At 40.7% G+C, this 26,354-nt stretch overlaps 2 protein-coding genes across 6 annotated transcripts in view; one reads left to right on the plus strand and one right to left on the minus strand.

The window, feature by feature from the left end:
* LOC130922800 (zinc finger protein 518A) lies at window positions 1-17,092 on the plus strand. Its single transcript, XM_057847870.1, has 3 exons — window positions 1-230; window positions 7,150-9,258; window positions 14,765-17,092. The coding sequence occupies exons 2-3, from the start codon at window positions 7,164-7,166 to the stop codon at window positions 15,412-15,414; spliced, it is 2,745 nt and encodes a 914-aa protein (XP_057703853.1). The 5' UTR covers window positions 1-230; window positions 7,150-7,163; the 3' UTR covers window positions 15,415-17,092.
* blnk (B cell linker) overlaps window positions 15,868-26,354 on the minus strand; it is a 22,079-nt gene continuing 11,592 nt past the window's right edge. For 3 of the 5 annotated variants that reach the window (XM_057847876.1, XM_057847875.1, XM_057847877.1), the window contains 12 exons: window positions 26,092-26,195; window positions 25,897-25,969; window positions 23,071-23,096; window positions 22,943-22,994; window positions 22,734-22,800; window positions 22,624-22,658; window positions 20,803-20,881; window positions 20,698-20,726; window positions 20,513-20,562; window positions 20,349-20,432; window positions 20,122-20,277; window positions 15,868-16,894 (listed from right to left, as the gene is read on the minus strand). In XM_057847876.1, the coding sequence (XP_057703859.1) occupies window positions 16,697-16,894; window positions 20,122-20,277; window positions 20,349-20,432; window positions 20,513-20,562; window positions 20,698-20,726; window positions 20,803-20,881; window positions 22,624-22,658; window positions 22,734-22,800; window positions 22,943-22,994; window positions 23,071-23,096; window positions 25,897-25,969; window positions 26,092-26,195 (953 nt within the window). In that variant the 3' untranslated portion in view covers window positions 15,868-16,696. The remainder of the gene's footprint in view (window positions 16,895-20,121; window positions 20,278-20,348; window positions 20,433-20,512; window positions 20,563-20,697; window positions 20,727-20,802; window positions 20,882-22,623; window positions 22,659-22,733; window positions 22,801-22,942; window positions 22,995-23,070; window positions 23,097-25,896; window positions 25,970-26,091; window positions 26,196-26,354) is intronic. The other 2 variants (XM_057847879.1, XM_057847878.1) reach the window with 2 other exon arrangements.

Consider the following 26,354-nt stretch of genomic DNA (forward strand, 5'->3'; position numbering starts at 1 on the left):
AGAGGATGATTAAAAATAAATAAATAAAAAGGCTTTTGATTAGCATCGAGCCACTTGAATGTCGCCAGGCTGTCGGCAAAGTCAGCAGGAGGCCTGAAACAGGACGAGCTGAGCTGCCTTTGAGTGCCATCAGGCTAAAGGCTAAAGGGGCTCAGAGGCTGTAATCCCCGGATGATGAAACCATCATGGCTGCCACTCGCTGAGCTGTCAAGCGCTCGACAAAAGAAAAGGTAAAAACCGAGACACTACTTTCAACAACAATTGCTTTGACTCGGATTTCCATAACCTTGTAGCTTTAATTACAGTGTCGCAGCAACGCCACGCTTTGATGTGCATTTATCGTAACTTTGCCTTACGCTCTTTATTCCTCAAGTTATTTTGTCTATGCAAGCGCTTGGTGCGTCACGTTATTTAAAACAAACGAAACGCGACTTGGCGTCACATTTAGCTCGACAGCAAACACTTAAAGGGCGTTCTTCTGGGAATTGAACACAGTGTCAAGTCTTACGCTCGGTTGTATTTAAATCGTCACTTCCCAGTTCCTACGCGTCTGTCGGCTACAGTCTCGTCACTTTGTTGTGGTTAAGTTATAGTAGTACAATGGCCGCCCCAATCGCCGACGTAGCTGCTATGATATGATTACTCTTTGGAAGCTCCTTCCGCTTCATTCATTAGTGCGTTAGCAAACTCCGAAAGCCATTTTAATGTACATATACTTTAAACGGTGATTAAGTAGTAGTGCACATAAATAGCGCGTGTGCAAGTGAGCCCACCAGCAGTGGCCCAACACTTAGTTGTTCAAATGAGTTCCGTGTTTTCCGCCATTGGGAAATGATAGGATTTTCAAACTGAACAAGTTCAACCACTGCTAGCAACAAGTGGACATGCAGCAGAAATATAGGGTGCCTCTATTGAGTGAATACTGTATGGTGAAGCAAGTATTCACAAGTATTTTGTGCACCCCTTAAATTATATGAATGCTCAGAAGGCTGATTCTTTTTTTTCTTTCTTTCTTTGGTTAACTGTATAATTGAAACACAAAGGTTAGTAGTAGATTTTACTTGCAAAACAACCAAAAAGTATCTGTAGCTGGTTCCTTTCGGGTTTTGTAAAGGGCTTTATAAATAAAGTTGATTTGGTTTGAATATACGAGTCCTTCTCAAAAAATTAGCATATTGTGATAAAATAATGTACTGATTAACAGACTTTCATATATTTTAGATTCATTACACACAACTGAAGTAGTTCAAGCCTATTATTGTTTTAAAGGGTATGACAACACCTGGGGAAATGCTAATATTCCATCATTTATCGACAAACGCATGCCTTTTTGGATTCATATCATGCCACTTCGTGTAATTACACACATCGCAATACCAAGAAAATGATAGAAATTTGGATCGATTGTCAAGCTAAAAGGACCCGCCCACGAGATCCCGGAAATCTAGCATATTGTGTGCGTGACGTCACTACAAGGAAACAACCGGCTCAGTGCTTAGTACTGAATGGCGGCGATGATGGCGAACAATTTTGTTTCTAGTTGCAGCGACGAATCCGACGTAACGAACATTCTTCTAATGGTCACGAGGTATGAACCTTTCTTTGGTGTTTTGGGTTATCAATTTGAGCCCAAACGAAAGCGAATGCAGCCTAATGAAAGGATCATTGAGAGGAGCAATCACACTGATGAAACACCGGCAACATCGTGTGGGAAACACCGAATGGTTTGTTTTGCATTTCTTTTTGTGAAGCTGATACACCGTGACCGCAAAATAATTTATGGCATTCATTTATTGTGCTATCATAGGTTTTCGCTCTGCCAACAGACACAAATATGAATGGGATTCGAGGATTTGTTCTATATATTTTACGAGCGATAATTCATACATGTGTCGAGTCCTATATCCAATGCGTGATATGTTTTTATTTTAAAAGAGTACTGACTCTGGCCATTTGAGCTTGGCTGCTCCGGTCCTTTGGTTAGCCTGGGGTGGTCTCATCAGAGCCAGTCGTCCTCTTTCTTGATATCTCGGGACATTTAGGTGGCTGCGCGTGTTTGGTGGCTGCTTTCATCAGCAATTTCTTAGCAAAACCTGATTTTAATTTGTCCATAGTTCGAATAGCTTTCAGGTGTAAAATGCGCACCACACAAAATCGTGCCGGAGGCTGGGTCTGCAAAATTAGCCCTCTTAGCACGGACGAACTTTACTCATTGTCTGCGTAGTCCAGCTCTTTTTCTCGCGTTCAGGGACTCATGGGTACTACATTGCGACAAATGGCTATTTGTAGACCACATAGCATGACAGGTTTGAACCATTTCAACGATTTTTTGGTCAAACACGAACGCAACTCTCTCGTCGATAAACAACGATTGCACCTGCCTCGACCTTTCATTTCCTTGTTATAACGTCTCCGCCCCATTCGGCTGCTTCCGGAATACTTTCGGAAATGTTGGTAATTTTCGATCTATTTTCGATAATCGCTCATGAATACAATTTATTTTTTTGTTAACTTTATTAATATTTGTTATCTTACCACATAACGGTTCTATTGATATCTCACAGCCCCTTAGTGTTTTAATACCCTTTAATATTGATGATTTTGGCAAAAAAGTCAAGAAAACCCAAAAATCCCTAAAAATTAGCATATCATGAAAAGGTACTCTAAAGAAGCTACTAACCTAATCATCTGAATCAACGAATTAACTCAAAACCCCTGCGAAATATTCCTGAGGCTTTTAAAAACTCCCAGCCTGGTTTAGTACTCAAAATCGCAATAATGGTCAAGACTGACAACCATGGGCTGAGTTGCAATATATAAACTCAACCGCAGCTATTGTTTTTTAAAGCTAGTATTCGGCTAACACGTTGTGCTGGATGCCGGACACATCACTGAAAAGGCTAAGTGTCCGTCCTAAAACCGGACAGGTAGTCACCCTAAAGCTCATCTTTAGTGCCACTGACAGCGCTCGACGTACAATCCATTTTGACTAGGATGGGGCGAATGAACTGTTCCAGCCGACAAGAGATCTTATTACCATAAATGTGGCCTGCTAACCAAAAAAGGTTTGACAACCCTTGGTCTAAAGCTCATTGAGTGGCAGTTGTAGCGGTTACTAGTCCTTCTCAAAAATTAGCATATTGTGATAACGTTCATTATTTTCTGTACTGTACTGATAAACATTAGACTTTCATATATTTTAGATTCATTACACACAACTGAAGTAGTACAAGCCTTTTATTGTTTTAATATCGTTGATTTTGGCAAAAAAGTTTTTTTTTTTTTTGCCGTACTAGAATAAAGTGTACTTGCACATCCACTTAGTGGGTGGCAGTGGCGCTCTCATTTTCAAAGTGTGCGCAGTATTTTTGAAGTAAGCAAGAGCACACGGAAGAGACTCATGAAGAGCTGGAGAGGTGTGCGCCGTTTTCGAAAGCCGTTTTCAGGCCGGACTCACGCAGCGACCCACTGTCTTCTCCGGTTCTCACGTGTCCGCCCGACATGTGCCATTTTCGGCTTGGGATCTTCACGACGACCGCCCTCATCTACGGTTTTCCCTCGGCCGCCGAGAATGCGCTTTTTTCGGGCTGTTTGCCTTTTGGCTTTCACATTTAATACAGTGGTAGGTGAGGAAAGACCACTGTTTACTGTGTCTAAAAATGATTATAGCGGACAGCCGGAAGCCAAATCAATTAAGATGCCACTTGAAGACATTAGAACCCAATCTAATTGATAAGCCGCTTGGTTGTTTTTCAGCGAAAACGTGCCGAATATTGCCAATAATCGTCCCGCTTTGTCAGTGTTATATAAGTAAACCAGTGAGCACTGTTAGCATGCTCAGTGGAAAATAACCCCACACCATTGAAAACTGGAGGTGATACTGTGAGCAGCGGGCAGCAAAAATAAAAACTGTCCTTCTGTCCAAAGACACCTTTTTTTCCCCTCTTCTATTCAGTTTTGTTTTTTCCGTCAAATTTTTTTGGCATATTGTCCTCATGAGTTAATGTTTCTAATCAATTTGAATTTGTTATTATTTACTGATTTTATTTTTCAGTATCAAATGTAAAAATGTACCTTGAGTCTATTTTTTACAGTTTGGATGTGACTTTTTTTTTTTTTTTTTTTTTAATTCAGGCAAATTGATGCGCTTTAAGTGTTTTTCTGTTACAAACAAAACAATGTTAATAAAGTTATACTTTATAAGTTGATCTCTGTTATTTTCTCTAATAGAAAAAAAGGATACAATGTGAGGCAGAGGTGTACTTATAATAGTAATATAGACAAATGATACTATTTACAGTGGCGGCAGAGTTTGGGGGGGCGCAAAACATTTACGTCTTCCTTGGGGGGGCGTAACAGAAAATAATTGAGAAGCACTGCCTTAACTTATAAAGACTGGCGAACGGAGGTCGGAGGAGAACTGTTGAGATCGTAGACATTCTACCGCCGTATTGTCGAGCCAGATCACGGACGCACACACCACGCTTATATCTTTCTATCATTTGCATCTTGATTTCAATGTTAAGCGGCACTTTTTTCCTTTTTCACCACCTGCACTAACCTTCTTGGAACCCATGTTGATTTCTCTCACAAGAAAATCCGCCTTGCGGGAAAACAAAGAAACGGCAGCGCTGTCAGAAATCGTCGTAGAAACAAATGGCGAGTCAATTTATCCGTGGGATGTCGAAAAGATGGTTTGTCGAAGCAAACGTATGTGGAGGTACCACTGAACTGAAAAACTAAGTTTGCTTTCCACAAAATACAGTGATAGACACAGTGCTTAAAAACAACTTTAGCTATTAAGTCCATAATAAAAAGGTAATCGGAGCGTTCGACTTTGTACAAATGATTACCCATAAACAGGGGCATAGGTATAACATAACTGAACCTGCATTTGCCGCCTCCTGTTCACAGCCAGCTGGGATTGGAGCCAGCACCCCTGTGACCCTTGTAGAAAAAAAGCGACGCATATGGATGAACTTTGTATTAAGTTATTCATCCAGACTCATTCCACAGCTGCAAAACCTGAAGCTTAGTCATTAAATTATTAATTATTGTAATATGTGTGAGTTGAGTTCATTTAAACTCATCTTCTGGTTGAGGGATTTTTTTGTGTGTCAAGTAGGGCTGCAACAAACGATTTAAAAAAAAATTTGGGGGGGGAAATCAACTATTCTCTAAATTCAGGGGTCTGCAACCTTTAACACTCAAGCCATTTCGACCATGTTTCCACAGAAAAGACAACACTCTGAGCCGCACGATGTATATATATTTATACATACGTATATACCGTAATTTCCCGAATATAAGGCGCACCCGTGTATAATGCGCACCCCAAATTTACTTGTAAAATCTAGGGAAAATTATTGTACCCGTTTATAACGCGCACCCTAATTTTAGCACCAATGAATAGAAGAATACAAGAAAACAGAGCTCGTGTACAGATACAGAAATGTCATTTTACTGAATGGTGAAGCACAGCACAAGCATAGCATATTGGTAATTCAAAACATTACCATAAACTGACAATATTTACGGTAATAATATGATTTGACAACTTCTCCAACTTACCAGAATCTAGGAGAAAACAAAACCGATGTGACTTTTCTTTTAGAGGCTGCTGTATAACTTGCTCGTTTCATCATGATGAATAAATGTTTCTTCCATGGATTGATACGGTAAAATGAAAGTGAGAACGTAAGTCAGAAATCCGAGAGAGCTCATCGCTGTCGGCACGACAGTAACAATATGAACTATTATTACTTGGGTTTGAGTTTCCCGAGGGACAGATATCGTTGACGGACACACACTAGAAGTCTGTGTTGTTACGTTTGTTATGGTCCGAGTTGCGAAGCTGCAATAAACGTTGACTCAAATGAGTTCAAGAAACTAAATTCTGTGCTTTATGAAGATTGAAAATAGCAGAATTTAACACAGACGAAATCATTCGGCCGATCATAGTGAAGTATTACCGAAACAAAATGGTGACGTCACGTACCGTAATTGTCGGCAACGAATCGCCGCACATGTTTCTTCAACACAACGTGGCCGTGTCAAAAAAAAAAAAAAATTTTAAATCTGTTTATATATAAATATTTCTGTCTCCATCCATGTACCCGTTTATAATGGGCACCATGATTTTACAAGTTGATTTTGGGGGGAAAAAAGTGCGCGTTATATTCGGGAAATTACGGTATATTCTGTTGCTTATATTTCACTTAACAAAGGAGTTTTCCCCCTGTTCAGTAAGCAGAATTAGTGTTCACTTTTTACACTCTCATTTACAGAACACTCTCACAGGACGTGAATTCAGCAACTATGTTAAGTCACAGTTGCACTCGGAAGGCGTACCTACAAGTCTTTTCGTCTGTGAATAGCATGACCTTCTTGAGCGTTCGGTTAACAAACACAAAACACAGTGAGCCTGATTTGGTCAACCTACTAAAGGGAAGATAATAATACCAAATATTCATTTATTTAATATAAAACTGAGCCATATCAGAGGGTTCAAAGAACCATATGAGGCTCCGGAGCAGTAGGTTGCTGACCCCTTCTCTAATCATTTTAGCAATTAGTTGACTATTTGGATCAAATTTAAATTACAATTATTAGCACCAGTATATGGTTGTTATATTGAAATAGCTAGAGAAAGCATTTAACCCGCATTAGCTTGCCGCTTGATCTGTGTGACCTAAAAAAGGACAATGATTATAGTACATGTAAGCAGGATTTGTGTATTATTCCTATTATTTAATTACAGGTGTTGAAAAGTAAGGGTTACAGTACATTTAAACCTTTAAGGAAATACTATACTACCTCACGATATGACAGGGAGGGCACAGGATGACTGGTAATGATAATAATTGCGCGACACAGCGAATCGATATTTTTTAATTAATTTTCAATTATTGACTTTTAGAGATTTCTTGCTGCAGCCTTAATTGATTCAGTTGACTTAAATGGGTAAAACAGTTACAGTTTTAACAAATTAAGCCTCGTTTTTTTTTTTTTTTTTTTTGTGAATCATTTTACCTTAGATTTTTGGTACAATGCTGAATATTAAAAATGCAACATTGCCATATTTCTTTGAAGTTAGCTTGATTTAAATAAGTAGTTGCATTGTTTTTTATTTATTTTACTTATTTACAGAAACCTGAAAGCCTATGGATTTGGTGGATATTTGCACAGTTATCTCTGCTACAAATAAAAAGCAGTGCACACGCAAGAACAATCGAGTTTGGCACAAACGGCTCCGCCGAAGGAATCCTACAGCTTCTTTTTCAACTATGCAACGTGGAACTCAAAATGGACCAAAAAAGATGCCCGAGGAACATGAACAAAGCACAGAGTGGCCTTCCTCAAAAAAGTCCCACTTGGAGTCCCAACAAAGTGAACGCTGGACAAACCATAGTATCGATGCACTCAGGTTTACGTGCTGTCAATGCAAGGACAATCTGGAATATGTTCCCAAAGACTTGGTGAGACACTTTGAGGAAAACCACAGAGGAAGCTCACCTATTTTTTCTTGTCATATGTGTCCGTTTGATGCACATGACTTCACATACCTAAGGGTTCATCTGTTAAGCCACAAGGACACTTTTTCTAGCTGCAACATTTGTAATGATGACGTGAAACGCACATGGGAAGAACTGAGTACACATCTCACAATGTGTCACTGCCAAAATGGCAAATATTCTTGTGAAAAATGTTCAAGATTCTCTACGGAGGATGTGACCATGTTTTTAAAGCATATGTGTGTACATCACCTTGGCCTTCAAAGAGCAAATGAGATTGAACTTGACAAAAATGTTACTCAGTTTGGTTCTGTGACAGCAAATCAAACTTTACGTTGTCCCCACTGTAGCTATGAAGCATCTCATAATTGGGTACTTGCAAAGCACATTAAAGCAAACCACGGTTGCCAGAAAGGTAACCAGAAAAAAAAGGAGACCCGTTCCAAAATGAGAAACTCAAACCATACCCACATTAAGCCTAGGTTGACAAGGAGCTCAGTGAAGGAAATGTGCTGGTTGACACAGGACTGCCTCTCTCTTCCAGGTAGAAACTTCCTGGATAAATACTGTCATTTGCCTGATCCCCAAACTACACTAGAAGAGACACAACAGTTTTTAATGAAATCTGTAGCAGGGGAAAAGGGTGATCAGAAATGGACCAAGGCTCTTAAATCTGTTCTGTCCAATGTTCCTCAAGATATAAGTGTCCATCCAAAGTCTGAGAATGGCATCGTGTCCAATTCCGAGGCGCTCACCGTCCTCACGGTCCAGAACAAGATAACTGTTGCTCAGAATGGTGCTACCTATCCTAAGAGGTTAAAGATGGTGGAGACAACAGAGAAAGGAAGTCTAACCCCTGAAAGTACTGCTGCTGATACTCATTATGACATTGGACAAAACCAACGTCAAGTAATCTTGAATGACAACCCATATTGCCTCGACACTGAAACAAAAGTAAGCAAAGATGTAGTAACTCGCACCCACAATGAAACACTTGAGTTTGTCAAAATCCTGGAAAATGGAGAGAATCAGGAATCAAAAACTAACTTGAACAATGGGGAAGATGTCAAGAATGAGGATGTGCAACTGGGTTTAGATGGAATCAATATTTCTGGTGAGCCAATGATCACAAATGAGAGCCAAGAGCAGAAAGGCACTTATAAAGCCAAACCAAAAAATACCACCAAGAGAAGAAGGAAAAGAAAATCCAGATTTAAAAAGGTGAAGAAAGTAACTTCTGAATTAGCCTTAAAGATTGTGTTAAAGAAAAATCCAGTCAAAGAAAGACAGTGGGTGTCACAAAGCCCGTTACTTCCAGTGGAAGACCACTCTATACTACCGCCTCCCGACACAACAGTGAAGGCCTCGATACCTTTGACTGATCAGCATGACCCCAAAGAAGCCATTACGTTAGCACATACACCATCAGGGACTGAACGTCCTCTACATGGCAGCACAAAGCCTGCCGGGTTGAAAAATGTTCCCATAGAGCAGCCTTTTGTGGTTGAAGATTTGCAATTCTCATTTGAAAGAAAAGGCGATGATGCAAATAAAACACTACAATTTGTGGAGACCGTTCATGACAAGAGCATCTTGTCAAATTTAACCAAGACTGCAGTCGAGGCGTGTCCTGAGAGCTCCAGTGGATCCCCAAACTGCAGTGCGTCAGCTGTTGATGATGGGGGCATTCAAAGCAGCCACAGCAAGTCACCCCCTATTTCTGAACCTGCTATTACATCATATGGTAAGACAGCAAATTATAGTTCATGTTGAGATAAAAATCGCTAAGGGTTTAACTCACTGTTAGATCTTTACATTTACACTGCTGACCAAAAGTATTGGCACCCCTGCAATTATGTCAGATAATGCTAAATTTCTCCCAGAAAATTAATTCAATGGCGTACCGCAAGCAACACGTCACTTCCGTTCATTAATATTCATGACATTAGCTACTGTTGCTAAGTAGGGACAAGCCACCGTTTGTCCCTAATAGGAAATGAATGGAAATCGTGTACGAAGGAGATGTTTACAGAGTTAAACCTACCAATTCTCTCCGAAAATGATGTGTCTGGTGCCAAATTCACTGGCAAAGATGTGGAAGAACATAAAAATGTTCAGTTAAAGAGATGGCTTTAGTGTCGAAGGCTGAAAAAGACGAAAAAAAACGAGCCGACCTAAGCATAGCTTTAGCTTTTTTATCGACGCGACTGACAATGACATTCTCCTGTTTCAACAAGCTATCCTTTACCATCAGCCCTGTCTTTCTTATATATCCTCTGGTTGTCCAACGTCTCTTACCGTTCTTGGGGGTAATTTAGTTACCTTTGTGTAGCGATCGCAAATGCTACTCAGTGACAGCCAACGAACACTTTTAATTTTTTCATGATAACACATCCTAATCCTATGATTTATTTACACTTCCCCCTTACTAATGTTGTTTTTATATATAACAGAAACGGTAACAGTGGCAGTCAGATACCATCTTTTCAGGTCATTCATTGTCAGACAGAAGCAGTACGGCACAACGTTACGCTAAAAAATAAGTTAAAAATATAAAAATGGCTTACCTCTTTGTCCTCTGAAAGACCATGCCAACCCAACATAATGTTTACTGCATATGAAATGTGAATGGATTCACCGAGCTGGTGTTAAAGTCCGCGCAAGTTGATTTGGTCTTCACATTTTTACCTCCCGAGTTTTTGGTTTCCGGAAACGTATGAAGAAAACATCCTTCATGTGTCGTAATGTCTAGAGTCGTTTCTACAAGTTCCAAAAAAGCAATGCGTGATTGGCATTTTCGTTTTTGAAAGATTACCGGCGAAAAGTAGCACTAATTGCGTTGTGTTTATGCGAGGGCGGGTCTATAATGTCCCACTTCGGCTTTACTTCCGCTTTACGGTGCGACGTCACGGTCTAAAAATAGCCTGCGTGCGGTATGCCATTATAAATGCTTTGGTAGTAATTATCTTCTTTTGCTTGCAATGAAAAACACAAAAGAGAATGAAACAAAAATAAATGACACTAAACTCCCAAAAGTATTGGCACCCTCAGGCTAGTACTTGGTAGCACAACTTTTAGACAAAATAACTGAACAACCGCTTCTGGTATCCATCAATAGGTTTTTTGCAATGCATTGCTGGAATTTTTGACTATTCTTCTTTGGCCAACTGCTCCAGGTCTCTGAGATTTGAAAGGTGCCTTCTCCAAACTGCCATTTTCAGATCTCTACACAGGTGTTCCATAGGATTCAGGTGTGGACTCATTGCTGGCCACTTAAAGAGTATGAAAACACCTGGGGAAATGCTAATATTCAATCATTTATCCATAAATGCATGCTTTTTGGATTCATATCATGCCACTTCGTGTAATTGCACACATCGCAACACCAAGAAAATGATAGAAATTTGGATCGATTGTCAAGCTAAAACGACCGGCGCCCGAGATCCCGGAAATCTAGCATATTGTGTGCGTGATGTCACAACTAGGAAACACCCGGCTCAGTGCTTAGTACTGAATAGCGGCGATGATGGCGGACAATTTTGTTTCTAGTCGCGGCGACGAATCTGACGTAACGAACGTTCTTCTAATGGTGACGAGGAGAGTTATAAACCTTTCTTTGGTGTTTTGGGTTATCAATTTGAGCCCAAACGAAAGCCAATGCAGCCTAATGAAACGATCATTGAGGTGAGCAATCACACTGATGAAACACCGGCAACAGATCGTGTGGGAAACACCGAATGGTTTGTTTTGCATTTCTTTTTGTGAACCTGATACACCGTGAGCGCAAAATAATGTATACAATAATGATCATTTATTGTGCTATCATAGGTTTTTGCTCTGCCAACAGACACAAATATGAAGGGGATTAGAGGATTTGTTGTATATATTTTACGAGCGATAATTTATACATGTGTCCAGTCCTATATCCAAAGCGTGATATGTTTTTTATTATATAAATAAATTTGATTTGATTTGATTTGATAAAAGAGTACTTACTCTGGCCATTTCGAGGTTGGCTGCTCCCCTCCTTTGCTTAGCCTGGGGTGGTCTCATCAGTTCCAGTCATCGTCCTCTTTCTTGATATCTCGGGACATTTAAGTGGCTGCGCGTGTATGGTGGGCACCGCATCTGCTTTCAGCAGCAATTTCTTAGCAAAACCTGATTTCATTTGTCCATAGTTCGAATAGCTTTCAGGTGTAAAATGCGCACCACACAAAACCGTGCCGGAGGATGGGTCTTCAAAATTAGCCCTCTTTGCACGGACGAACTTTACTCATTGTCTGCGTAGTCCAGCTCTTTTTCTCGCGTTCGGGAACTCATGTGTACAACATTACGACAAATGGCTATTTGTACACCACATAGCACGACAGGTTTGAACCATTTTAGCGTTTTTTTTTTTTTTTATAAAACACGAACGCAACTCTCTCGTCGATAAACAACGATGGCGCCTGCCTCGACCTTTTGTTTCCTGGCTGTGACGTCAAAGCCCCATTCGGCTGTTTCCGGAATACTTTCGGAAATGTTGGTAATTTTCGATCTATTTTCAATAATTGCTCATGAATGTGATTTATTTTTTTGTTAACTTATTCATATTTGTTATTTTGCCACATAACGGTTCTATTGGTATCTCACCTTATTCATATTTGTTATTTTGCCACAAAACGGTTCTATTGGTATCTCACAGCCCCATAATATTATCATTCCCTTTAAGAAGTATCCAGTGCTTTCTCTCAAACCATTTTCTAGTGCTTTTTGAAGTGTGTTTTGTGTCAATGTCCTTCTGGAAGACCCGTGACCTCAGAGGGAGACCCAGCTTTCTCACACTGGGCCCTACATTATGCTGCAAAATGTGTTGGTAGTCTTCAGACTTCATAATGCCATGCACACGGTCAAGCAGTCCAGTGCCAGAGGCAGCAAACCGACCCAAAAACATCAGGGAACCTGCACCATGTTTGATTGTGGGGACCGTGTTCTTTTCTTTGAAGGCCTCATTTTTTTCCCCCTGTAAACTCTATGTTGATGCCTTTACTTTGGTCTCATCTGACCAGAGAACATTCTTCCAAAATGTTTTCTGAGGTAAGTTTTGTCAAACTCCAGCCTGGCTTTTTTAAGTATGTCTGTGGGTCAGAAGTGGGGTCTTCCTGGGTGTTCTACCATAGTCCCTTTTCATTCAGATGCCGACTGATAGTACGGGTTGACACTGTTGTACCCTCGGACTGCAGGACAGCTTGAACTTGTTTGGATGTTAATCGAGGTTCTTTATCCACCATCCGCACAATCTTATGTTGAAATCTCTCGTCAATTTTTCTTTTCAGTTCACATCTAGGGAGGTTAGCCACAGTGCCATGGGCTTTACACTTATTGATGACACTGCGCACTAGCCTTGAGATTGCCCATGCTTCCTCCAAATTTTGCTTCTCAAGTCCTCAGACAGTTCTTTGGTCTTCCTTCTTTTCTCCATGCTGAATGTGGTACACACAAGGACACAGGACCGAAGTCTACTTTAATCCATTTTAACTGGCTGCAAGTGTGATTTAGTTATTGCAACCACCTATTACATGCCACGGGTAAGTAACAGGTGCTGTTAATTACACAAATTAGAGAAGTATCACATGATTTTTCAAAGGGTGCCAATACTTTTGTCCGGCCCATTTTTGGAGTTTTGTGTAAAATGATAATAATTTTTTTCCTATTCTCTTTTGAGTTTTTTCATTGCAAGCAAAGTAAATGAAGATATTACTCCCTAAGCATTTGTAATTGCAATCATTTTCTGGGAGAAATTGAGCATTATCTGACAGAATTGCAGGGGTGCCTATAGACCCTACTCACATGACATCACAACCACGCCTCCGCGCCATATTGTCCGTCAGGTCGTCTGGTTTAAGCATTACCGCTACGTAAATTCCTCCTATTATGGCGTGTTTTTCTGCTCAACATTAATAATCAAAATGGTGAAGGCTTGTGTGGCGGTTGGTTGCAGTAACAGAGAGGATAGACGGAGAGACTTGAAATTCTACCGTATTCCGAGAGACCTGGAGAAGAGAGCGAGATGGACTGCTACAATTCGACGAGAAAACTGGGCACCAAACGATCACCACAGATTATGTAGTAGTCATTTTATATCTGGTAAGATGCATTTAATATATATTTAGAGGGTTCTGACAACCACAATTAAGATCATTGCGAGGCTAATCGCCGACAACATACAGTTTCAAATTCAAGATGCTTATTTTTTCCACCATCATTACATTTTGAATAATATTTAACTGGTACCAAGTGAATGAAGCTGGCCTTGTCTACGGATCATCAGTTAAACAGGTGTGTCCAAACCTTTAGCAAAGGGGGCCAGATTTGGTGTGGTAAAAATGAGGGGGGCTACCTTGGCTGATTTACATAGAACAATATATTTAAACAAATTTTAGCAAGCCCTTCTGTGTGTCACATTTACTTTATTATTTTTTTTAAATTCATAATTTCAGCAGTCTCTGTGGCGTTGTCTTTCGAAACTCGGGCTCTTGCGAAATACTGCTGCTGTGAAATTAAACTAGCTTCAAGGTGCTATAATTTCTCGCTGCGTATCTTCCCTGTAATGTTGTCGTACATGTCAGCGTGTCTTGTTTGGTAATATCGCGTCACATCGAACTCTTTGAAAACAGCGACTGTCTCTTTGCAAATGAGGCAGACACAGTTGTTGCGTGTTTTATTGAAGAAATAGTCCAATATCCACCTATCCTTGAAGCGTCGGCCATCGCAGTCAACTTTTTTTTTTTTTTTTGATTGTCGCCATTTTAGAAATCACACAGGGTAATGTTGCTTAGAGTGCTGCTCTTAGTTTTTCAAACTTTCGTGAGAATAGGCTTATTTTGTGTGGACAAGATAGTTGTAGATATCAGGGTAGCAGATGTCAGGCAGAGACGGGCGAAGACAGCGGGTCGAAAAATATCGATTTAGGCATAAAATATGGATCTGGCGAATGGATAGACTGAAGCTTTTCCACATAACGCCTTTTATGCAACGCATCCAATGAGTTTACAGCGTCTGAAAGCACCGGGGCTTCCATGAATTGCACTATAAATTGCACGACAAATTGAAACCATCGATAATACGGATAAACAATGACGGACAATATGGCGGCCGTATACAGCGGCACGTCATCCTGTGACGTTGGTGAGTAGGGTCTATACTTTTGGCCAACAGTGTAACTTGAAGATTCGCATCTTTCTAAACGAGTGCCAATTTCTACTTCGCAGGTGTGATAAACCCAGCAGGGAAAAGTCAGATTGACCTTCATGTAGAAGTGCCTCCAAAATCCAACCCAAAGCTTTTCAACTGTTCTGACCAGCCCATAAAGAAAGCCATCCGTCAGGAATCGTGGCCAGCCTTCGTACGCTCCTGGCAGCCCCCTCCAAAAAGCCTGCAAAGAACACTAAAACTTAACGCCGTGAATCCCTCTCAGTTGATCAAGCGTCCCGTCAGAGACCAGCCTGTTGTGGTACTCAATCACCCAGATGCAGACATCCCAGAGGTGGCCAGGATTATGAACGTGGTCAGCCGGTACAAAGGAGATGTGCAAAAGGTAGTGCTGTCACAAAGAACTCTGAAAGCGCTGTCAGCTGTGACCAATGGGAATAGTGAAACAAACCATTATATGGACGCTCAGACACAACCGCCGTGGCACGGGGAGAGCCTAATCCAAGAAAGGTTTGTTTTGAAGCTCAGGCTACGGAGACTAAGCAGGAAAAAGTACGAGGTCGTTGATGCAGTGTCGTCCAACAGAGTAGTTGCAAAAAAATTCAGTTGCTGGTTCTGCGGCAGGGTCTTTGAAAAGCAGGAGTTGTGGATGGTCCACCGGCAGAGGCACCTGATTGACTGGAAAAGGCCAAACTGTGAAAACTTTTAAATGTCCCGTGCACTGAAAGAAATGTCTGGAAGATAACAATCATGGAGAAAGTGACAATCATGTTTTCCAAGTCTTAATTTAAATGTCGCACATCCTGGACCATCTCAGGGTAACATTACATACCATAATCCTCAGTCAGTCTCGCCCAGGTGTTGCTTCTTTAAAACTATTGATGCAAGAAGGCAATTTGTAAAGTCAAAAAAATGTGATGACGTAATTTAGTTCGAGTACCCTTTTTGTTTATCGACACACTTTCTTTATTTAAATACACTGTTGCATTTTTTTCCCTTTAAGAAAACACTGTAATTGTGTATTGCCACACAGGTTGTATATACGGGTAGGCTATAAAATATTTATGATTTTGGAATGGGATGTCAAAACCCACGTTAGTCAGAGATACCAAAAGAGTTAAAAGAAGGAAAAAAAGAAGCAATAAGCTGTTTTATTCAACATTTATTTATGGCTCTAATGAATGGAAATTATTTTGAGGCCAATGGAATATTTCTTGTAAATGTTTTGTAAATTCGAAATGTTCAAATCTAGTATTATCTATGACATATATTTTCATGCATTCATTTAACAGGGGCAGATTTTCTTTAACGTGCTACATTTTTATACCTAAAGTTGTTCTACGATGTCAGCAAATGATAGATTTTCTTTTTTAATCTGACCTTGATTGGTTGTTTTCCCCCAATTAGTTTACTTTTGTTTGACTTGAAGATGCTAATCTAGTTTTTTACTTGCACTATGAAAGGAGGATTTCTATTTCCATTACCTCACCCCAAGCTGACAGCAGTCTCGACAGGTGTCCTCCTGTGGCAAAACATTTCCTAAAGCATGACATCTCAGTATTGACAGCACAGGAACTGTGGTGTGTATCTGCGTTTGTGTCACTCAAGGACCATCCCTTTTTAGAACTCAGTGTAAATATCAAATCTTCAATTCAGAGGAGAGATTTATAATTGTACTGTACATAGTTGAGCTAGTGGTACTCAAGAATAAGTTGTATTTCTCAAAGTGCCTTAATTTTTTTTGTTATGCAACAAATCTGCATGAACGCTATTTGATCAGAGAATAAAGTTGTTTTCCTGGTGACATAATTAAAGAGACTGAGTTATATATTTCTTTATTTAATGAAAATTACAATTTGTGAGTTGCTGACTAATTAAAGAATCCTGCATCCGCTACAGTTAAAGTCTGGCTTTTTTGTAAATTTGAATACTAAATGAGCGTTGCAAAGCATCTCAATAAATCATGTTCCAAGTCTCCTGAGTCTACTAATTTAGTGCCACGTGACCTGCGGACCCCTTGGGTTCTGCAAACTAGGGGAGAACACAGAAGTGTGGTGATGTCCAGATGTGGTTGGCCGTTTCGGAGGAAAGCACAGCATGACTGCACCCTTGCTGTTACTCTTGCTGTCTATGAGCACCAGTGGTTTCTTCTGATGTTTTTCAATGATGTGAGAGACACTGTGGAAATACTAAAAGGATAGAAAAAAAAAAAAAAATTTGAGCTCTCACTGTTGAACCACACGTTCATTTTTACAATGGCATATTTGTAAGTATTGATCAATGTTTTAGATTTACATGTATGACTCAATATGGAAACATTTTCAAATTACAGTGCCTTGCAAAAGTATTCGCCCCCCTTGAACCTTGCAACCTTTCGCCACATTTCAGGCTTCAAACATAAAGATAAAATTTTAATTTTTTGTCAAGAATCAACAAGTGGGACACAATCGTGAAGTGGAACAAAATTTATTGGATAATTTAAACTTTTTTAACAAAAAACTGAAAAATGGGGTGTGCAACATTATTCGGCCCCCTTGCGTTAATACTTTGTAGCGCCACCTTTTGCTCCAATTACAGCTGCAAGTCGCTTGGGGTATGTTTCTATCAGTTTTGCACATCAAGAGACTGACATTCTTGCCCATTCTTCCTTGCAAAACAGCTCGAGCTCAGTGAGGTTGGATGGAGAGTGTTTGTGAACAGCAGTCTTCAGCTCTTTCCACAGATTCTCGATTGGATTCAGGTCTGGACTTTGACTTGGCCATTCTAACACCTGAATATGTTTATTTTTGAACCATTCCATTGTAGATTTGGCTTTATGTTTTGGATCATTGTCCTGTTGGAAGATAAATCTCAGTCCCAGTCTCAGGTCTTGTGCAGATACCAACAGGTTTTCTCCCAGAATGTTCCTGTATTTGGCTGCATCCATCTTCCCGTCAATTTTAACCATCTTCCCTGTCCCTGCTGAAGAAAAGCAGGCCCAAACCATGATGCTGCCACCACCATGTTTGACAGTGGGGATGGTGTGTTCAGGGTGATGAGCTGTGTTGCTTTTACGCCAAACATATAGTTTTGCATTGTGGCCAAAAAGTTCAATTTTGGCTTCATCTGACCAGAGCACCTTCTTCCACATGTTTGGTGTGTCTCCCAGGTGGCTTGTGGCAAACTTTAAACGAGACTTTTTATGGATATCTTTGAGAAATGGCTTTCTTCTTGCCACTCTTCCATAAAGGCCAGATTTGTGCAGTGTACGACTGATTGTTGTCCTATGGACAGACTCTCCCACCTCAGCTGTAGATCTCTGCAGTTCATCCAGAGTGATCATGGGCCTCTTGGCTGCATCTCTGATCAGTTTTCTCCTTGTTTGAGAAGAAAGTTTGGAAGGACGGCCGGGTCTTGGTAGATTTGCAGTGGTCTGATGCTCCTTCCATTTCAATATGATGGCTTGCACAGTGCTCCTTGAGATGTTTAAAGCTTGGGAAATCTTTTTGTATCCAAATCCGGCTTTAAACTTCTCCACAACAGTATCTCGGACCTGCCTGGTGTGTTCCTTGGTTTTCATAATGCTCTCTGCACTTTAAACAGAACCCTGAGACTATCACAGAGCAGGTGCATTTATACGGAGACTTGATCACACACAGGTGGATTCTATTTATCATCATCGGTCATTTAGGACAACATTGCATCATTCAGAGATCCTCACTGAACTTCTGGAGTGAGTTTGCTGCACTGAAAGTAAAGGGGCCGAATAATATTGCACGCCCCACTTTTCAGTTTTTTATTAGTTAAAAAAGTTTAAATTATCCAATAAATGTTGTTCCACTTCACGATTGTGTCCCACTTGTTGTTGATTCTTGACAAAAAAATTAAATTTCATATCTTTATGTTTGAAGCCTGAAATGTGGCGAAAGCTTGCAAGATTCAAGGGGGCCGAATACTTTTGCAAGGCACTGTGTGTTAAGTGAATGTTGAGTACATGCATTACATATACTTACATACTTTCTTACATATACTTTTTAAACAGCTTTTATATACAGACTGTACTCAATAGATTTGCAGTTCAGCTGAAGCCTTCTCGATTAGCATAATTTTGTTGCAGCCCAGAATGGTTGCCAACTAACCGCAAAAATCATATAATCTGAAGTATTTGTCTTGCCTCACCAACTGTAAAGTTTCTTGTTTATATGACTTCATTGCACTGCAACAGGTTCCGGTTTTAAATTACAACTTAAGCTTAATTATTTGTATAAAACTGCAATGTCAAAATCATCTGCTGTAATACCGTGATTGCTGTTATCTCACAATGAATGAAACTAAGGGTTTGCATAGGGATAGTACAGACATAACACTATATATGGACATAACGGTTATATAGGTAATTTAGATCGTTTTCCCATATGTTATAAGCATAGACTTGACCCTACTATTATTAAGTGAATTATTTTCATTATGTTCAGACTGATATTTACCCCTTTTCACCTTCCACAACCCCCTGGCCCCAAATGCTGTTTGATCTGCATCAGAGTTAGCATCGAACTAAACTGTGTGAATTTGCTAACCGCCAAAACTCGAGTAGGAAGCTGCTTAGAGAGAAGTGTCCTCCTCTATGTGTTTTCTACTGTTAACGTTAATTAAACTGTGAGAACTGTAGTGAACCGAGGTTTACGCCGTTCTCCCTAATTTTTATTTTATTTATGGGGTCTTAAAGCAGCCCAAATGAGCTTTCATTTTTTGTTGAGTTTGGCTGTGCCTGTGAACAAAAGCAGTAGTGTTTTACATAAAGGAAGGTTCCATTTTTATTTATTTTTGTTATTCCCTGTAAAAGTTTTTTCAGATGTATTTGTCTTTATTTAGACAACGTTTAGTGGTCTTAGGACAAATATGTATTTTCAGCAGATAGTGTAAAGCGCTTTGAGCGCCTAGAAAGGTGGAAAAGCGCTATATAAGTGTAACATCATCATCATCATCATCATTCCTTGATAGTTCTGAGATTATTAACCAGTTTGTATTGATTGTGTATGTTATTATAATTTATGTTCAAATATTGCAATCTCACAATGCCAATAAAATCCAGGCATTTATCCTGGAAGTTTTCATTATTATTATTATTATTTTTAGTAGTTTTCGAAAACAAAGGTTTGAATTGAACGGTGTATCACCTGAACCAATACACATGAAAGTTAGTATAAGCGAGTACAAATTTATTTATCATTGATCATTTAGCCTATCAAATAATCAGGTTAATATTCGTGAGAAATGTAGCCCTGATCCACGTTCACCCAATCTGTTTGGTCTTATTAATGCCCTGTGCCCAGCAAAAAGTGCACATGCAGGTTATGCTGTTATATAATTCCTACAAATGTCGACACCAAACCTACACCCTTGAATGGAACAACAACAGCAAAATAAGGCGGTATACCACTTCTGTTTTCTTCTCAGTCCCCAATGCATACTGCTGTCTTGTGTGTATAAACCGGATTGGGATGTTGTACACCTTGCCGTGATAGTACACGACTAGTGTGTAGGGCTGATTTATGTCCTGTCCAGAACTCTTCCTCACCATGAAGGCCCCATCCTGAAGCAGAAACCAACAGAGGGTCAGTGAAATGTCAATGACTATGTCGTGGAAGTTGATAAGAGTTATACTTCATTTGCGTGAAACAACAGCTGGTCAGCAGTCTTGCGGTCACATTCCCCAGCAAACCATGGCTTTTCATAGATGTCTGCATCCTGAAATAAAGAAAATAAGCAGTCAATGGAGAGTTTGAATTCTTTATAGTGCTATTCATTTTGGTCTCTGAGAAGATAACCTTGTTTTGGTCCTTAGTCCAATTTTCATCAGAATGGCTTTCAGTTTGTTCTGGTATGCAAAGACAGTTTACAAGGTAAATGCCAGGAAAAATATATAGTAACAGCGGTACCTTCTGCTCTCTTTGTTAACTAATAATGACTCCAATGTGGTTGTTTTCTTGCACGTATACAAAATGTTACTTACCAAGGAAAGAAACATTTGGAAGCGGTATTCTGTAGAAGTGTCCAGACAAATAGTGAATATTAAATTGAAAGTAATTTATCTCTATGGTCTCTGCATGTGCCTTACTTTGACTGCTTCATGTCCAGAGTAGGGAATTTTGGAGGATGTGGTCTGCGATCTGTGTGAATCATCGGCAGCTTTCGGCCTGTAATAAACCACACAGACCATCAGAACAATGTGTTTTGCTGCGGTCCCACTGCCCCAAGCCGAGCTCTCCTATTTTAATGCATACATTGCACTACCCTCCCCTCACAATCCCATCGCGGTGCTGGGAACCTGGCGGCCACAGTAATAGGGTGGTAGGTGGGTCCCACACTTTTTCGCTATGGCGTGGCCCCTGGGGCGTGGCCTCCCCTCTGCCTGGGCTGCAGTCCGCGGGAGTTGGGGAGGTTGGGGCTCCGATCTTGCGTCGCCCCATGGCGGCTCCTCGGCGTTCTCCTGCCACCGCCTTTCCCTCTCTTCTCTTACTGGGTTTCCGCCCTGTGCTCCGTCGCGGGTCGCTGGCTGGGCGTCGGTGTATCGGCCGGGTGTTGCTTGCTCCGGCAGGGGACCCTGCCCTGGGCTTGGTGGGCCGCTGAGGGTCCCATGGCGTGCCGTGCTGGTTGCGGGGCTGCGGCTGTGGCTCGTGGGCTGACGGGGGTGGAGGTGGGCGTGGGATATTTCGTGCGTCCCCTCTTGCCATCCCTGAAGGCCGGTTGATGGGTGCGCGGGTGGCCCGCGGACCACCCTGGATCCCGGGGGGGGGCGAGCAAAGCTCCTTTGCTGGGCTGCGGGAGGAGGGATGGGCTGCACTGACCCCCCCCCCAAGGTTGACTGGGTGGGGGCCAGGGCCCTGGGTTGGCGCTCGCGTGGCGTCTCTGCTCGTCTGCGTGGCTGTCGCGCGTCTGGTGGGGCTCGTGTGCGGCTGGATGTGATAGGGCGCGCTTGGGGGTCCCGGTGCCAAGATTGGTGATGGGGCGGCGTAGGGTCGGTCGCCAACAGGCTTACACTCACAAGGGATTCACACAATTACAGGGTTCTAGATCAAAGAGCTGATTTGTGTACACTCTACCCCTTTCAATCACTTAGCTTATAGACTCCCCCACCCCCGTCCCTCTCTTTCCCTGGTCAACAAGCCCCCCCACATGATTTCAACCGGAAATACATCTAGCTGACGATAGCATCAACATATTAGTAGTTAGTGTAGATGTTCAATGTATTTCTTGTTGTAGTTTGTGTTTTTCTTTCTTCTCTTGTGCTTCTTTTCTTCTGTTCCCCCATTACCCCTTCCTGTTTGCTGCTACGAGGTATGTTGAATGATCACAATGGGAGTATGTCAGACTCTCAATGTGAAACATTAAAACTGTTCGGACCATCCGAGCACCTAGACTTCCATTCTCCGTGTAGAATAGCTGAACAGGACAGTTTTTTTTGTGTGTGTTTTTTTTATTTATTTTTTTATTTAAAAGAACAATGTATTTTCCATATATTCATTTTCTACATAGCTTGTCCTTGTTAGTGTTACGGTTCGGACTAGCTGGATTCTATATAGCTGACTTTGGGCGAAGATTTTCATGATCATATTATAATTTATCCCGGAATCTATCTGTATTTATTCAGAGAATAGGAAATGCACAGTTGTCCTACTTGCTAGGATGATGAATATTGGGCAGAGGAAGAACAAGTTTATATTTTTAAGGTCTCTATGCGTCCTCCCAATAACAAGAGGTTGGCCACTGTATTTTTTCATCTTCAAGTGCACATTCTGCTCTCATATTTATTTAGAAAAGAATGTATATTTGTACAATAATTATGTAACTACACCATAGGAAGGCATAGCTATCCCTTGAAATTTATTTTTCTTCTTTTTGGATTGAAAAATTGGCCAGATCAAATAAAAATACTTACACTCAAAGTTATGCCTTAAAGGGGGTTCTGGCAACCTGAAAAAGAAAAATCAACTCCTCAGTCACTATCCTGATATTTAAAAGTACCGTGTATATATTTCTGTTACTTACAGTCTGGGCATAGGTTTGGGTGAATAAAAGGGAGCTGGTTCCTGTTGACCAGTGCCATGAGAGGAAGCTACAAAAATGTAGTCAGATGAGGTTTGAATGACAAGTTTGCTTGCTTATATTAATGCAAGTGTATTTCTGCTGTTACACTTGTCATCCTCTAAGTGACGCTACATGCTAAATTACTGAACTGTAGTGAAATTGATACTCACTATCGACATGATCCCCCACTGTATATTTTGAGTCACTTTCAGCCTGGTGTTCCTGGATGGACAAAAGGCAGTATTTATCTAGAACATTATGAAATTATTGTCACACAGACTTGAATACAAAAACCCACCTCTTTGCCCAGCGTATCACAAAAAGCTGGGGGGGGGGAAAATCCACATTTATGATTAGTTTGGTTGTGAATATGGCAACATTCATCATTTAATGTCTGTGTTGTGAGAAGCCCAGAGACGTTTTAACACTATATTTCTGTTTGACCCTCCCTCGCCCAACCACATCCCCTTCACGCCACAAACCCTTTGAGGCCCAGGCCCAGTTGTAGCCACACACCCCTCTGCTTAACGTCTGGCTCCAACCTTTTATGAGGCGAAATATACATTGGTATGAAAAAATATCTGAACCTTTCTCACATTTCACCATAAAATCACCATCAAATGTGATCTTTGTCAAAATAACACAGATGAAAAAACAGTGACTGCTTTAAAACCACCCAAACATTTATTGGTTTTCATATTTTAATGAGGATAGTATGTAAACAATGACACAGGGGGAAAAAATAACTAAATGAACCATCACATTTAATATTTTGTGCCCCGCCCCTTTGGCAGCAATAACTTCAACCAAACAGTTTCTGTGGCTGTAGATCGGTCTGGCACATCAATCAGGACTAATCTTGGCCCATTCTTCTCTACAAAACTGCTGTAGTCGAGTCAGATTCCTGGGATGTCTGGCATGAATCGCTGTCTTTAGGTCATGCCACAGCATCTCAATGGGGTTCAAATCTGGACTTTGACTTGGTCAATCCAGAATAGGGGTGTGACAAAATATCGAAATGGTGATATATCGTGATACTTTGTATCCCAAAAGGTTATCGATATGCTCCTGCCTAGAATCGAGATATCGTTTTAAAAAGGTGTCAATGTCGAAAAAAATAAAAAAGGAACCAAGAAGTTGCTACCAAAATCTTCCACCATAATAGTGTCTCAGTTAGCTCTAAGGCTGCATTGACGGTGCACAACACCCAATCAATTTAGACTAGGAACGTTCATTCATTCGAAACCAGAGCATTCACAGTCATTCTGTTCGATTTTCAGGGCATTTACAGGTCACTTGCGGTTCATTGTAGGGCATTTATCGGTAATTTCCTGTTGAGTTTGAGTCACTGCCTATTCATTTGGGCTATTCCCAGGTCACTTCCTGTTCTGTAACTAAAAATATACAGGAAGTGACCCATAAAATACCCCAAAATCAACAGGAAGTAACTGAACATCAACAGGTAAATGACCTTAAATGGCCCAAAATTACCTCATTGGCTGCCACTGACGGCCATAGACTTTCAATCCGTTTGAAGTGGGAGGGATGGCAGCGAATGAACGAATGTTCATTCGCTGCCATCCCTCCCAGTTCAAATGGATTGAACTTCTACTAGTGATAAACTCATTCCAATTCACAGCAGAAGCTTGTTTTTCTTTTCATTAGTTATTTGTCGAATATCCTAGAATGATTTCCTGACCAATGTATCGATAATCGTTGTATCGCCATGTCGTCAGATCATCGTTATCGATGCTTATCGATGCTTTGTATCGCAAATCGTATAGCATCGTTAGGTACCAAGAGGTTCCCACTCTTACTCCAGAATGTGTATTTTGTTATTCTAAAACCATTCTGAAGTTGATTTACTTTTTTGTTTTGGATCATTGTCTTGTTGCAGCATCCATCCTCTTTTTAGCTGTTCAAATGTCTGACAGACGGCCTCAGGTTTTCCTGCAAAAAATCCTGATAAACTTGTCGAATTCATTCTTCCATTAACAATTGCAAGTCGTCCAGGCCCTGAAGGAGCGAAACAGCCCCAAATCATGATGCTCCCTCTACCATGCTTCACAGTGGGGATGAGGTGTTAATGTTGGTGAGCTGTTCCATATTTCCTCCACACATGACGTTGTGTGTTACTCCCAAACAATTCAACTTTGGTTTCATCAGTCCACAAAATATTTTGCCAAAACCTCTGTGGAGTGTCCAAGTGTCCTTTTGCGAACATTAAACGAGCAACAATGTTTTTTTTATTTTAGACAGCAGTGGCTTCTTGACCATAGTTTTACATATTGTTGATGTGTGCGCAGAGATATTGGACGGTGCCAGTGATTTCTTTAAGTCTTTAGCAGAAACTCTAGGGTTCTTTTTTACCTCCCTGAGTATTCTGCGCTGAACTCTTGGCATCATCTGTGGTGGACAGCCACCCCTTGGGAGAGAAGCAACAGTGCCAAACTTGTTTGTAGACAACTTCTCTGACTGTCGACTGTCTGTTGATTGGTGAACATCCAGATTTTTAGAGATAGTTTTGTATCCTTTCCCAGCTTTATACAAATCAACAATCCTTGAACGCAGGTCTACAGACACCTTTTTTGACCGAGCCATGATGCACATCAAACAATGCTTCTCGTGAAGACAGTTCTTAACAGGTGTGTGTTTTACAGTGGGCAGCGTTGCTTTAAACCGCTCATCAGTGATTGGGCAGGCACCTGACTTAAATTGTTTGGTTTGGTTAAAAATTGGTTTCAATTGCTCTTTAAGTCTCCTTAGGCAGAGGGTTCACTTATTTATTTTTCCCCTTCTGTCATTGTTTGCATGCTATCCTCAAATGGAAAACCTATATATATTTGGGTGGTTTTATTTAAAGCAGACAGTTTTTGCATCTGTGTGATTTTGACAAAGATCAGATCACATTTGATGGTGATTTTATGCAGAAATGTGAGAAATTCCAAAAGGTTCAGATACTTTTACATACCATTGTATCAACATTCTTCACAAGGGTTGTCAGTTACCGAGCACTTCAGATTATTTTTATTGCTATGTACTGTATTCCAAAAGAAGGATCAGCTTTTACTATCTTTAAGTTTCATATTTATCTTTCTTTCTGTTAATTTGAAGTATATCTTACCAGAAGGGGGGTTCTCAGCAGGTACTACGTAATTGTCATCCTCATTACTGCCATCTGGATTGATATAGTCATCCTGTAGTACAGCAAGAGAACATTAGGAAAAAAATTGCCGTGTAGACTTAATGGGAAGTTTCTACAATATGGAAAGGTGGAAAATGAAAAAAAAAAGTCTCTATGCTTGTGTCTTCATCTCACATCATTACTGCCCATATGGGTGGGCTGTGGGTGCGATCGCTGTGGTTCTTTGGATCGTTTGACTGCCTTTCTGTGTTCCAGGTTTGGCCTGTAATTGCAACCGTCTGCAAAGGAGAAGCTGAGTGTCAGCATTTGCATAACGCTCACTTCTGAGCCCCTACCTCTTGTACTGGCTTGACAGTCTTTCTATTTTACAAACAAACAAACAAACAAATCCAATAGGCTACAAAATATATATGGCGGAAAACACTCAGGTGACTTAA

This window comes from Corythoichthys intestinalis, chromosome 10 (assembly GCF_030265065.1).
Source record: "Corythoichthys intestinalis isolate RoL2023-P3 chromosome 10, ASM3026506v1, whole genome shotgun sequence".
In the NCBI taxonomy this organism is placed as follows: domain Eukaryota; kingdom Metazoa; phylum Chordata; class Actinopteri; order Syngnathiformes; family Syngnathidae; genus Corythoichthys; species Corythoichthys intestinalis.

Coding starts and splice junctions, on each gene's coding strand:
- LOC130922800 (XM_057847870.1), top strand. CDS start 7,164: ATGGATTTGGTGGATATTTGCACAGTTATCTCTGCTACAAATAAAAAG. Junction 9,259..14,764: donor ACCTGCTATTACATCATATG/GTAAGACAGCAA, acceptor TCTACTTCGCAG/GTGTGATAAACCCAGCAGGG.